Consider the following 14,400-nt stretch of genomic DNA (forward strand, 5'->3'; position numbering starts at 1 on the left):
CGTACCACTTGAAAAGCAGAGCAGAGACAGACTTGATTCCTGGTAAGCACCAAGCTCGCTGACCTCCTGCACCCTTGAACTCATCCCTGTCTTTGTTTGGCACACCAGGGTGTGCATTTCTGGCTGGCTGCCTCCCAGAGCAGCTCCATCACACAGGAAGCCTTGCTGGAACAGGTGAGGTCCTACTGACACAGGTGGGGCTCCCAGCCAGCTCACTGCCCTTCCAGATAAGGAAAAGGGAGTTAATCCATCAATTATTTGAGCTGAAGGCTTGATCCTTCTTCCCCATCTTCTATTTAAAGTTGCAGTGGGAGTAGGATTAGCAGAGTGAGGCTTTATACTACCAAGGCAGGAGAGGCGTGCAGCTTTCAGGCTTTACACAGCAGCATCACAGCACGCCCCAGACAAACAGAGGCAGGTCTTCCCTGCACCAGAATTGATGGCATTTTGTTGACAGTCTGACGTTTCACCATTTTCCACCTGGGAAGCTTAAGCTGAATTTCAGAGGTGAGGGCAAAATGGGGTTTTGAGCACTTCCTTGCCTCATTTTTATCATTCCAAATCTGCTCATTTTGCATTATGGGCCTTCCTTAATTGCCAGCAGTGGGAAGAAGCTGTGAGCCGAAAGTCAAGTGGGTTTTAATGTACCTTGAACAGCAAGACAGTACTAAATCAGCTGTTACAGACCTGGGCAGCAGGGGATGCTACAAATGAGCAGGCTCTTGAGGGCAGAGGCACAGCCTCACTGTGACCACTGCAATTGCCTCCTGAGTGCAGGGCAGCCCATCCTGTCTGCTTTCCTGGCAGGCATTTGCAGTGAGCCAGCATCTGACTGACAGAGCTACAAACCTCTGTTTGAAGGGAGGCAGAGGAGCCATTTGGCAGCAGGGGATTGCTGTGCCTTGGTGGGGGCTGCAGCAAAGTGAAGGCGGTGCTGGAGCTGAACAGATGCTGGGGATTTCCCTGCCTAATGCACATTAGCACTTAGTATTTGCAATCCCAATCCCCAGCACCAAGCAGTTAATTTGCATGTTAATTAGAAGCAGGTCACCAGAAAATTACACCAGGCAGTCATTCTGTGCTGAGTGGAAGGGGCAGGGAAGCTTTCTTCCCCTGAACACCCACATCTCTGCAGGCACATCTCCTGTGGCCAGCAAGCTGTCCTGAGCCCTTACCCTGAACCCAAGCACATCCATCCCCACACACACACACATCACAAACTGCTCTGAGACCAGACACCTTCTGAGGCTCACAGAGCAAATAACCACATTTGAGCAACAGAAGAAATAACAGGAAATGATTCTAATCCGAAAGCCTCCTGCTTTCACACAGTGAACTGCACCTGAAAGCACGAGCTGTGCAGGAGAGGTGTGCAGATGGTCCCACTCCAGCAGCTATGCCTTGCACACTCACCCCGTCCTGCTTGCTGCTTGCATCCCTGAGCACGGTTAAGAAGGGGACAGCAGAGATAAAGGACATGAGATGGTCACAGCCATCCCTTTGCTCATGCCAGCACACTGAATGCCATAGTTACCACTGTTGCTTGAGGAGCTGCACTGCCGAGCTAGGTTGAGCCTCCCAAAGTTGTTGTCAAAGGAGTGGGTTCAGTCAGTAGCTCAATTCACAGCTCAGTTCTGCAAGCAAGCAGCAGGTGTAACCGAGCACACAACTGTGGCACAGAAGACTCCTCTGAACCCAGCAACAGCAAAGAAAGCATTTCATGTACATATATTACAATGGAATGAATGAAACCACCTATGGTTTGGCCAAAGATATCCTTGCAAGAGAACGTAAAGCTGCTACAAACCATGGAAAGCACTGTGTCAGCTCAGCCAGCTGCAAAGTTCTCTTTGATTTTAACCAGCAGCAGCAGTTGAACTGCTTGCACCCAGCCTGCAAGGGAGCCCGCACAGCAACACATCAGATTTTAACACCTAATTAAGCAGGTTGCTGAGCATGGCACATCGAGCTGGGGACCACCAGCCGTGCTGCCTCGTTAATAACACTTACTGCATCAAGTAAGGAACAAGGAACACAGCGCCGTGGCTGACCTGACAAGAAACAACCTGCTTTTGTTTCAAGTACCTAAGAGGAAAGCTGAAAATTCAATTATGTTATTAGAGAGGGAATTACACAAAATTAAGTGGTAAACGATGAAAATCCTGTAATATCACTGCATAAACTCATCGTGTGAAGACTGAAGGGCTGTGGCCCTTTCTCTGCACTGCTGCTGGAAATCCAGGCGGAGCACACAGGGTCTGTGCTGGGAGTTCACGGCAACAGAACAGAGTGGGTTTACCTGTTCTCAGAACAGCTTTCCAGCACTGCTGGTCTCCATCATGCTCCACTGCCAAACAGGTGTTTCTTCCTGCAGCAGAGGCCCTAAGTAAAAGGATGGGAAGAAGAAAACACGAAGCACCGCTGCTGCAATGAAACTGCTCCCATGGGATTAAATCATAGGATCACCTGAGTTGGAAGAGAGCTTCAAAGGCCGTCTGCTCGCACTCCCTGCACTGAGCAGGGACACCCACAGTTCCATCAGTGCTCACAGCCCCGTTCCCTGACCTTGGCTGTGTGCAGGAATGGGGCAGCACCAGCTCTCCAGGCATCTCAGCACACTTTTACTGCAACAGCGGAGCAGCCATGCAACCGGAGCACGAGGCAGGGCAGCCACACCTCCTGCAAGCACAAAAGCACTGAAGAATGGTAGCTGCAGAATAGTTGTTAAGCTTTTATTTGAAGAAAATAACCCCACTGAGGTTGGCTCCTGTCCTTTCAGAGTCCCAGCCCAGCTGACATCCCCTGGCCACTCCTATCTGTTCGTATCACTGCCTGAGCTCACACTCAGCCTAGGAACACAAGCCATCATTTTCAGCCACTCCTTGGAGCACACGGTGCTGACCTGCCAGTTAATTTTATCTCTAGTCATGCTTGAACAATCCCTCGATAACAGAACAGGGAGTTGTTCCTTTCAACAAGAGCTGCATCAACAGTGAAACAAAGCAGACGAGTTAAGCACAAAAGCACCACCGCCAATGGAAGATAAGACAACGTGGAACGTGTGCTCCACAATTACACTAAGGCATGAAATTCCAGCTTTCCAAGGGAGCAGAGAACAAAGTCTGTGCATCCTTGTTCTGCCTTTTCATCTGTAAGCCTCACGGAGGAGGTTTTCCTCCGAGTGCTGTTGTTGGAGTGCACCGAAGGCCCCCGGCGGTCCCACATCACCTCCCAGCCATCCACCAACTCCACCAAGGCCTGAGCTGCCCTGGGTTGAGCACACACAGACAGGAGCCACCTGTGTGACAAACCTGCAGTTTCTCAAGGAATAAGGCAAAGAACTGATGCAGCAAAACCCCGAGCCAGGGCAGCGCAAGCTGACTGCTGACTTTCTGCTCCCCAGTCGCACCGATGCGTTCCTTCTCCCTTCCTGCACACCCATGGCGATGCGTTACTACGAGCATGTCATCCATGGGCTGGCTAATGAGCTGGATGAGAAGAGACTTCATGTTTCCCAGTTTCCTTAATATAACCAAGTTAAACACAGTATTTTATCCCTTAAGGGTAAGGCCGCCTGCCTGACATTAATTAACACCAAGTCCACTGCAATTTGCACGCAGGAAAAGGGAGCAAACCACGTCTGACAGCAGCAGAAACAGCTCTGTGCAGGTCACAACACAGGTGTGGGTAGACAAATATTTACAGGAACTCCTCTTGTAGAGAACCACATCCACAGATCTGCCTTGTCAGCCTACACCAAGCACACGGAACAGCTTCCAACCTACAGCAGAAGGCAGATCTCATTAGGGAGCTCCAATTAATAGACCTGCACATTTTAATACAACTCAGTAAGAAGAAAAACTCGTGTTCTCTCCTACCATCAGCCCTCAAACCGTTTCTTTACCCACATTTCCCACCAAAAACTCAATGCTTTTGGAAGAGCTCAGCCTGCAGCACTCAGTGCCCCTAAGGCACACGGCCCTGGTGAAGCAGCACTGCAGCCCAAGTGCCTCCAGTTGCTTTGATTAGATGCAGAAGATTTAAAAGATGCAGAGAGGGCAGATTTAAAAAAAATAAAACAATCTACAAGTAGTTTTAAGTCTCCAGCGTATTGATCAAGAACTTAATAGAGTAATTAGCCAGGGTTCATTAAAACATGCTTTCCATTAGGTATCTAATCTGAATTCATTTACACAGCCACGTACCACAGGTGCAGACTTTTAACCCCTTTGAGCCCAGCTTGCTACAACACAGGCAATTCCTCACATCATGGCTTCACCAAACCCCTGTTTCTCCCACACAGAGCCAAAGCCTTCCTTCTCCTGCCTTGAGCAGCATTCTGCGGGGTGATGAATTCCACCTTGAGCCTCTGAGGTCACCACGCTTCAGTCTCTCCTGATCACACATCCTGAGTGCACAACAAATGCAGCAGCACACAGTGGATGTGGCTTTCCAGGAACACTCTCCTGTAAGCATTCTACCAAAGCCTCTCAAAGACACCAGAAGGTTGGGACAGCAGAACCTCGGGCTCACGTTGCCTTGCTGACACAAGGCAGCTCAGAAAGGGAAAGCCTACAAATTTTGGATTGTCCCACTCCATCACTGCCATTCCTGCAAGCAGAGTTCGAGCACCAGGTCCTCTATCAGTTGGAACACACGCTACGTGCCCCTCCAAAACAGCCCAATGCATTCCCAGGACAATGCCTTCTTCAAAACAGGAAATCTCTGTAATGAAACCATTTGGAAAGGAATGAGACAAATAAGCTGCAGCAAGATCTTTGTATGCAAGAGCCGGATCTCAACGGAGTACACGGCGTTGTGCCCAGAGACATCTCTCCTTGGGGCAGGGTTGAACACACTGTCCCAAAAGGGACATCTTGAGATGTTGCTGAACGCTGACATCCTTCTCCCCTGAGAGCAGTGATAGAAGCACCCCACTGTGCCAGCCTTACCACCAGGGTAGGACGGAGCACTGCAACACCTCCAAAGCCACGAGCAGCATGCATCACGTGGATCCCAGCTCGCACTCCAAGCTTGCTGCAGATTACACACAACTTAGCAGGTATTGTTAGTATAGGTACAAGACAAATTTAGCTCAAACACAGGGATGAGCTGCTTGCATCCCTTCCTACAGCTGCTCCCAGGCTCCTTCTCACATGCAATGGAGGACTTCCAGTTTTTCTTGATGGACAAACGCCTACAGCAATCCTACAGCAAACACCCACCAGAAGTAATCACCAGCTCCAAGAACAGATGAGCTCTCCAGGGCAGCAATATCCTGCCCCGTACCACACCTCTCTCTCAGCACAGCCCCAGGCATGGGCCCAGTCCTTCTGGACTGACACCAGCTCCAGACCTGCCACAGGAGGATGAAGAAACACTTCAATCCTACTGAGAGGCTGCAGACAAAAGGAACTCTGACTTGCTCCTCACAAAGCACTTTCTATGGATTAGAGCTAGCAACAGACAGCAGGAAAGAATGCAAACAGTAAGTAACTCACATCCACACCCATTGCACACTTATCTTCTGACACAGCACATCTTGCCAGTAAGTACATTAAACATTGGCACTTTTTGGTATGGAAACGAACACAGCTATATCTCCCTCAGCCGAGAGACTAATTAAGAAAAAAACTGCAATTTGCTCGACAGTACAAGATGCTAACCATCCCCAAGATTACACAGGCAAACCTCAGCTGTTACGGAACCTGCAATGCTGACGAGGAAAAACAAAAACAAACCTCACCTCCGCTTGCAGCACCGATGCAGACTCGCTGCCTTGCCCACGCTCACCACCTGTGTCCCGCTCTGCTGTTGCTGAGGATACCAAAGCAAAGTTATTTTAACCAGAAACTCGAGTTCCTTGAGCAACGCAGGACCACCAGACAGGTTCTCATCCACCTCCAGCCCAAAGAAAGCACCATCAGCCTCAGGTACGTGGCACACTGCTGCAGGTTGGTGGCTGCCAACAACCACTGCTGCCTGAACACCACGACAAGCCTCCCCAGCCTACTGGTCAACTCATGGAACTAATGAGAGGTTCAGCTAACTGTGCATCTCTTCCAGGGAAAGAGGGCATCCTACCATTATATCATCCCAAAGAAAACAGGGAGACTTGAAGATAAATACTTCCACAGCCAAAACCCAGCAATGTGCCACGAGATCCAAGAAGCAACAGGTTCTAATAGAAGCCTCTGAACTGCTCTTCTGTGAAACCAGCTGCTACATCCACTGCCATCAGGCAAACCCTGGGATTTTTACCAGAATCAGAAGGGCACGGGACTTCCATGGCACACTACAATCTATTTCTAGGAAAATTAGCACTTCCTAGACTAGAATAGGCCAGAACAACAGTTCCTACATCTTGTGCTGGAAGGACTTAATTAAGACGACTCGGCTTTGGTTTGACTTGCAAAAAAGTGAAAAAAATCCATGTTACAAGAAAAAGAAGAGCATCCACCTTCACTGCTCAGCACGGGCATGTGCTCAAAAGCAGAGAGGTGGATACCTTTGACCCATCATTTCCAGGAGGATTTGGGATCAGGAAGGCACGAAGGCTCTGTTTCACAACTACATCTTTGAACAGGCTGCCCAGTGTTCCAATGAAGTTTTCAGAAAATGCCTTCTCGGTATTCTAGGATACTGTGAACCCCAGTGAATAAAGAGCACATCAGAAGGCAACGTTTGTAGATTAACCTTTAAAGGCTTCATGAATTCATGACAGATCTCGCCAGAATGTATCAACAGTGGGAAGGATTTGGGAAATTGCTTTGGGAAGAGCTGATATACAAAGAATTATTTAAATTCCATCCGCTCTCTCCCAAACAGAACAAGTTTAGACTCTGGTTTTCTACAGCAGGACACCACAAGAGCTCACAAACGCCTGGAGGAGGGGTGGGAGGCAAAGCCCTGCAGTTTGTGGCTTGTTGCATCTTTCCTCTTCATGTAGGTCTCAGCTACAGAAGCAAAGCCAACACAGCCTTGGAGTGTGTGAAATGGGTATGATGCAAACAGTCTGAAGCTCCGTTGCTCAGTCCTACCCGAGCTGCAACAAGGGTAGGATGTTCCAGGAGCATCTCCCTGCCCACTGCTGCTATCGCTGCAGTCAGAGATGGGAGCATTTGCAGTGATGATCTGTTACATGCTCACTGCTTGCTGAAGAACAGGAGAGATTCATAAAGAATGCAACACGCTGCAGGTGTGACTGCGCTCCACAAGGTGGATGCACAATCCCACCCTTCCTACAATTAGTCTTCATATAGTCACAGCTATACTTCCAATTAAGGCTATTAACAATTAGAATGAGCACACACCTTCAGAGCTGTGGTTGAGCTGAGGGAAAAGCTGTTTCCTGCTGATGCTGGTTGAAACCACACTCAGCTGCTGGGATGCACCAAGCCAGCCAAGAGCTCGCTGTTTGAGCCCCAGCCCTGCCCTCACAGGGAAGACTCAGACTGGAAGCCAGCATTTCAGCTTTTCCTGCTTTCAAAAGCAAAGACTTCACACAACTAAGTAGAAACAACACAAATGAAGATGGCTGCTGCTTTCTGCTGAGCAGCAAACCCCGTCACTACACTCACAACACCTTTGGTCCCCTGCTGCAGACGGTGACTCCGACAGCTCTGCTTTCCAGCCACAACTGCTGCCAAGTATTTTCCAACCTGCACTTTGTTTGGTAAGCGGTGACCTGGAATCCTGCTGGATCCCCGTCTGAAAAGCTGGCAGCTGCAGAAAAATCGTGTTTTAAGCAGACAAAATGGATTATTAAGGTTGCCACAAGAAATCTCCCATTTAAACAGCACTTCACAGCACACCATGCTCCGCCAGTTCCACAGTGCCTAAGAAGATTTCCCTGTGTGTTGCTCTACGCTACTCATTAAGAATGCAGTTCTGGTTGCCAACCACGAAATGCAGCTCAGGCTTCTCCACGCTTCGTTAACGATGGCGGCGCAGCGCTCTGAGGGCTGCACAGCACAGCACACCTATCCCTTAGCCAGGCAGCTCCAGCAAGGCTCCAGGCAGCTCCTGCAAGGCACTGTGTGCTATGCTGACAGCCCCAGCCGTTCACCGCTGCCTCAAGTATCAGAACACAGCAGCATGGACTCAGACCCTGCAGGCCCCAAAAGCAGCAGGGTCACCGCTGGGCTCGTGTGAACAGCCACCTAAAACACCTGGCAAACACACCTTGCACACAGCAGCCCTCCATCTGCACTTCCTCAGGCCATCGTACCGACGGGCAGCAGGCTGCAGCCAGCCTGTCTGAGCGCTACAGTAAGAGGATTACATGAATACTGACTTGTTTAAACCCCAATGAATGCAGCTCGTGGCCCTGTGCACAATTCACACCGTGCGCCGTGACACCGCATTGCTGCACTGACGTCAGGTGAAGGTTTGCTGCACTGACTTTATGACACACGTGGAAAGAGGGAGCACGGGGACAGAAATCAATTTGGTAACGAGGAGACGCTGTGAGCTTCTTCCAGACCTTACTTCAGCTCAGCTGCAGAGCAGTGCAGTGGAAGTTGACTCAGCTCAAGCCAAGCCTGGACGGCTGTGGGAAGCCTACAAGCCAAGCAGAATTAAAAGAACTAAACAGCAACTAGCAAAACTTTTCTGCAGGGCACTTAGTGCATCACTTAGAAGGCACACTCAGCTGGATGCGCTCTGCAGCTCACTTGGAGGAAAGCACTGAACAGGCTGGAAGAAAACATCTCTGTGACCACAGTCCTGAGCATGGGAGGGCAGGGATGGCCTCACCAGGATGCAACGGGCTGGGGCTGACAGAAGATCTTAGCATGCTGCCTTCTCCCAGCAGAATGATTCTAAGACGCTGAGACAGCCAAGTTGCCATTGAACAACAGGCATGTATCTGGGGTAAGCCAGGGGTTATTCTTTAAACAAAAAGCAGCACGTTTGCCCGGCAGGTTCTGCACAGCAGGGCTGCAGAAGCGCTGGCTTTAACCACCTGCCCCACCACCTACAGGGCAATGCTTCATTACAGTGACAGAACCAGCTGCCTGCTCCGAGGGACTCAGAGCTCCTGAAAAATAAGTGTTTCACAGAACACAGCAACGATGGAGACACCTCAGGTACAACTCGAGCAAAGGCCACCTTGAGATGTGCTCTAAGAGGAGCACCTTCAAGCAAGCGCTGTAACCCTAAAGCCACAGAGAAAGCAGAGCCCTATTGGCCAAGGGAAGCCCTGCAGCTCTGAACCAGAACAGAGCAGTGCCTTTTCAGTGACTGCCCCAACACAGAGGGAACCTGGGGGAGGAGGACCCTCACACCCACCCCAGCACAAACCACCATCCCTGAAATAAAAGCATCCCGTGATGGCAGAGAGCAATCATAAAAATCACAGAGTCATAGAATGGCCTGGGTTGAAAAGGACCACAGTGATCATCTGGTTCCAACCCCCTGTCACCAACCAGCAGCCCAGGCTGCCCAGAGCCACATCCAGCCTGGCCTCGAATGCCTCCAGGGATGGGGCATCCACAGCCTCCTTGGGCAACCTGTTGCAGTGACTGTGCTGACAGAATTGAGTTCTTGGTTTTTTTTAATGCCATGGCAACCGACTTCACGCAGCTCGAAATGAGACAGAAGATAAAAAACAAAAAACAAACAAACAAAAAAAACCCAACAACTATTTTGAGGCAAGATTTCAAATGGAAAGACAATTACCCAGACCTTCTATTCATCCAGCTGGGGGGTGGCTTTGTTTTTTTTTGTTTTTTGTTTTTTGTTTTTTGTTTTTTTTATTCTTGCTAATTAGCAAGAATAACTGTAAGGCTTTTCCAAAAGTAATTGTACATTTTCCCAGGACCAAAACAACCCGAGCCCACCAAGAAAACACTGTTCACCTGCAAGCAAGAGCCAGCAGCTCTGTGCCAGCAGAGGCAGCACAGCATCTGCCTGCAACACTTCCTTTAAAGCAGCCAAGTTTGGGCTGCACCAAGCTGCCTCTGTTGGTCCTCTCTGCACCCCTGGAGGAGGCAGGCTTGGAAGATAACCCCCCTTTTATTAAGGCAAACATCCCAAACCTGTGTTGAACCAGCTAATATGAGCGCAGGCGTGCCAAGGAAAGCACAGAACTGGCTCTGGGGGTTGCACCTCCCACTGTGCACGTCTCTGAGGAGCAGGCACTGTTCTGAGTGTCCCAGGTAGCTTCCACCTGCCATGAACCACCAGAAATCCTTCGTCACATTCAGTGTGAGGCAGTGCCAGCTGGGGAGTCCCAGTGCAGACACACACTGAGCATCCAGCTACAGTCCAACGGTTAATTCAATCTCTTAAAACCGTAACGCTTTCAGTTAGCTCAACTTCAGCTGCTGGAGCCATCCCATCCCTTTCTTCCTGGAGGATGTAAGAGCTTTTGAGCTCCCAGGGCGAGTGCAGCCAGCTTTGAGTCATCACCAGGTCAACAGCCCTTAGAAGAAAGGGACAGCATAAGCACAGCCCTTGGCAAGGCTTAAGGTACATTTCCCAGGTTTCTGATCATTGCCTTAAAAAAAAATAAAATCCCTTTGCACATTGCTGTCTGAACCCAACGGCAGTGCTGCAGGCACAAAGAGCCTGCCCTGCATGCCAACCAGCAACAGGAACCAGAGCAGCCTGCTGCCCTGCCATGTGCTCACCTGAAGGCACCCGCAGGTCCTGCAGTGCCATCAGCACTGAGAGGGATGGCTGCTCAGCAAACTGCTGGTCTTCTCTGCTTGCGTTCCCTCCAAAGCCAGACACGTGCAGCACAATCTGCAGCACTGCATTCCTTGCAGCTCCGGGCAGGGATCCTACCCTGATGCTTTCAATGGCGTAAGAGCCCAAAGTGATGCCAGTATCTGCTCACACATGAGCTCATGCAGCAGGCTGACTCAAACCAGCGCATTCAACCCAACGCATCGCTGAGGTTAAACAAACAAACAAAGCTCACCAAGCAGCACAACCACGAGTTGCAGGCAGGCCTCCGAGCTCCAGCTCCAGGCCAGGAGTGCGGAACAACAGACACAGAGGGCAGGAGCACACAGTGCACCACTTACAGCCACAGCACCCCTAGAGAGGTGAAGGCTCTGAGCGAGCATCACTGCTTGGCCTCCCCATCTCAGACTGCTCAGTGCATCCAGCTCCAACCATGTGTGGGCTCACAAGGGGACAAAAGGTGCTCATGCCACACGCTGTCACATCCACAGGTGAGGCACTTCTCCCATTCCTAAGCCAACCCTCAGCATGGAGACAGAGGGGCTTCCCCCAGAAGCAGAACAGCCCCCCCCCCCCAGGACAAAGGAGCGGGCAGCCAAAGCCTCCATCTCCAACCCCAACCCAACCACTGCTGTCTGAGCTCCAGGAAAACTCTGCAGCCTTCTCCCACACTGCAATCACACCGATATCCATCTATTGGTATTGCGAAGTATTGTTATCACCAGCCCACAGAACTGCTTTAAACAAACCACAGCATCAAGTCAGGTCTGCTTAATCACTGAATTAAGATACGTTTTAACTGCAGAAATACATCTGCCAACAAACCAGCACAGCCCCCATGGTTAAGGTACTTCCGTACCTTCCTCAAAAATCAACAACTCTGCTGTGCTCTAAATGCAAAGCCACCCTTAACCATGCACAGCATCTACCCAGCAAATGTGTTATTATTTCCTGGCGTTATCTGTATTATAACCACTGAGTTTAGTGGGCAGCCCACAGCAGGGCTCCAAGCTGCAGCCTTCCTGCGCAGCAAAGTGGGCAGCAAGCAGAAGGGCTCCACAAAACTCTCTTCAAACACACCTCTGAGTACCAAGAGCGCACTGCCCTTCTTCTGCCCTTTCCCTACCTTCATAAAATTAAAAACAAAAAACAACGCTGATGACAAATTTCAACGAACCCTGAAAAAGGAACATGGCCAGGGCTCAAATAACCTCCACGAGAAGAAAATGAGTGCATTTGGAACAACGTGATCACGGCACATTCACGCTGCTTACACTATCCTTCACCTACACCTCACGAACCCAAGGCTTCAAGCTGCTCCTTCCTGATTATTCTGATTTAAGAGTATCTCAGTATCGCACCGTGAAGAGGAAATAGAACCAACTGAGCTCTTAATAACGTTCCCAGCCTCAAACTGAAAGCTCCTCTGCTTTTGAGGAACTCCTCTTTCGAGGAGAAGTAAGATCATCGTAAGCGTTGGGCGGAAGCAGCCAAACCACAACCCAAACCCTCACCTGCTACCTGCAGCACAGCAGCACCCCAACGCTGCTCTCCCCAGCACCATCCCAACAGCATTCTGTACACACTGGCACTCGCCTTCGTTCTCCCCCATATTTAAACATGGCTGCTACTTTCTGAGTACCCTCCAAGCGAGCTGACAGATGTGCTGGGGTAGAAATGACAAGCTGTGGTGACAAGAGTGACAGCTGAAATGCCACCGATGTCCTCCAGCACTGCCTCCAGGCAATGGGATTCCGAGACACAGACCTGCCCCACATCACCCTGCACACAACCCAATGTTCACAACTCACTGCTTCTCTTCAGAAGAACCTGAACAGCAACACTTAGATGGCATAATTAGCTGGGTTCAGATGTCCAGCAGCCCCTCAGGACACAACCATTAGGCTGGGACACAACCCCTTGGAGCAGCTGACAGTGGAGCAGCTGCTGAGCTCAAGCAGAGAAATCCCAACCCAAAATGACCCCATGGTGTCCCAGCGCTGCTCAGGAAAGAATCCATCTTCAGCACTGGGTATTACAACCAGACAGGAGTGCAGCCAGCAAACCCCAGACACAGAGGCAGGCTTCGAGAGGGAAACCACAGACAGGCACAACGTTTTGAAGAGCAGAGCATTCATAAAGCGTGCACAACCAATGCATGGGGCGGTATTGGCTGCAAACAACACAACGCTGAGCCTCTCTCCACGCAACCCTGAGCCCATTCAACTCGATCAACAAGAACCACCCCAGCACAGAGCTGAGGAACTGCACCACCCGAAGGTCCAGCGTGCTAAAATGGCTGAAAACCAATAAACATTGCAAGAGAAGGAGGAAGGAGGGGGGAAAGAAGGGAGGAGCCACACGGCTGAGAAGAGAGACTGCCTTGGTGGGCAGGCAGGGAGCCGCGAGCCCCCGGAGGGGTCCAAAGGGCCCGGGGGTGGGAGCAGCAGGAAGGGCGAGTTAGATGTACGGAAAACGCCGTGGTGCTTTGCAGCTGGGGCAGGCGCTGCACGAGGACTTGCTCAGCTCTGCTGCCAGCTATCCGAAATCACGGCGAGAAGTTGGATAAAACAACGAGTCCCCGGGGGGCGTCAGGCCGGAAACGGATCCCGGGAGGCAGCACCCCGTGCTCGGAGATACCCGCCGTCTGCAAGGAGGGCCGGGAAGCAAACGCGAGGTTCTCCGGACGCAGCGCAGCCCGGCAGGCCGCACGGCAGCAGCTCGGGGCGCCCCGCGGCCCCGCTACGCACCCCGCCCCGCGGTGAGAACGCGGCTCCAGGCGCTGAGGGCGGACCCGGCCCCGCTCTTTGTTCGCCGTCGGGCCTCGCCCTCACCTCGCGGACGTCCTGCAGGCACTCGAGCACGGCCAGGTTATTGGCCCAGCTGTGTTTGGAGCACAGCCGCACCACGTCCTCGCGGCACACCGCCTCTTCCGACAGCTTCCACCCGCCGCCGGAGCCGCCTCCGCCGCCTCGGGCTCCCCGCGGGCCCGCGGCACCGGGAGCCGCTCCCTGTGCGGGCTGCCCCGCCGCGTTCAAGCCGGGTCCGGCCTGCAGGCCGGCAGCGGGAGGCACGGCGAGCGCCGGCCGCGCCGCCAGCGCCAGCAGCAGGAGGAGCGCGGGGCCCGGGCAGCGGCTCCGGACACGTCCGCACGGCGCCATCTTGGATCCCCCACCTCCGGCGCGCCCGCCCCGCCGCACGCACGCCGTGTGCAAAGCAGCGCGCCGTCTGACGTCACCGCGGAGAACCCCACCCCTCGGCGCCGGAGGTGGGCGGGGCGTTTCGAGACCACGCCCCCTCGCCCATCCAGCGCCCCCTTTCAGCCACGCCCTCTCGCGACCACCCCTGTGGGGTCCAGGCGCCATTTTGGGCCGGGGTGCCATTGGGGCACGGGTTCCTTCGTGGTCCGTCGTGACAGCCGTCATCGCAGCCCCGGGCGTCTCCACAGCAACATCGCCTGTCACGGGGTCTGCACCGTCAGCATCATGTCTTCACAGCCCCCATAGTTTGGGTTAGAAGGGGCCTTTAGGATCATCCAGCCCCAATCCCCCATATTATTTCCTGGCATTATTTGTATTATAACCCCTGAGCTGCCACAGCCACGAGCTCCTGCCTGGGCAGCCTCCTTCATGTACGAACTGGTGCTGCTGGCAGCAGGAGCAGGGAGCAGTGCTTGGGCACAGAGCTGTCCCACGCTGGGCATCCAAC

General features: G+C 52.1%; 1 protein-coding gene across 1 annotated transcript in view; it reads right to left on the minus strand.

The window, feature by feature from the left end:
- GLG1 (golgi glycoprotein 1) overlaps positions 1 to 13,853 on the minus strand; it is a 59,840-nt gene extending 45,987 nt beyond the window's left edge. Inside the window, exon 1 of the mRNA XM_042886023.1 lies at positions 13,527 to 13,853. Coding sequence (XP_042741957.1) covers positions 13,527 to 13,853 — 327 coding nt within the window. The remainder of the gene's footprint in view (positions 1 to 13,526) is intronic.
- Positions 13,854 to 14,400: the final 547 nt, after the last annotated feature.

The sequence above is a fragment of the Lagopus leucura genome, unplaced genomic scaffold, assembly GCF_019238085.1.
Source record: "Lagopus leucura isolate 7727_CA_CO unplaced genomic scaffold, USGS_WTPT01 Super-Scaffold_100054, whole genome shotgun sequence".
NCBI lineage: Eukaryota > Metazoa > Chordata > Aves > Galliformes > Phasianidae > Lagopus > Lagopus leucura.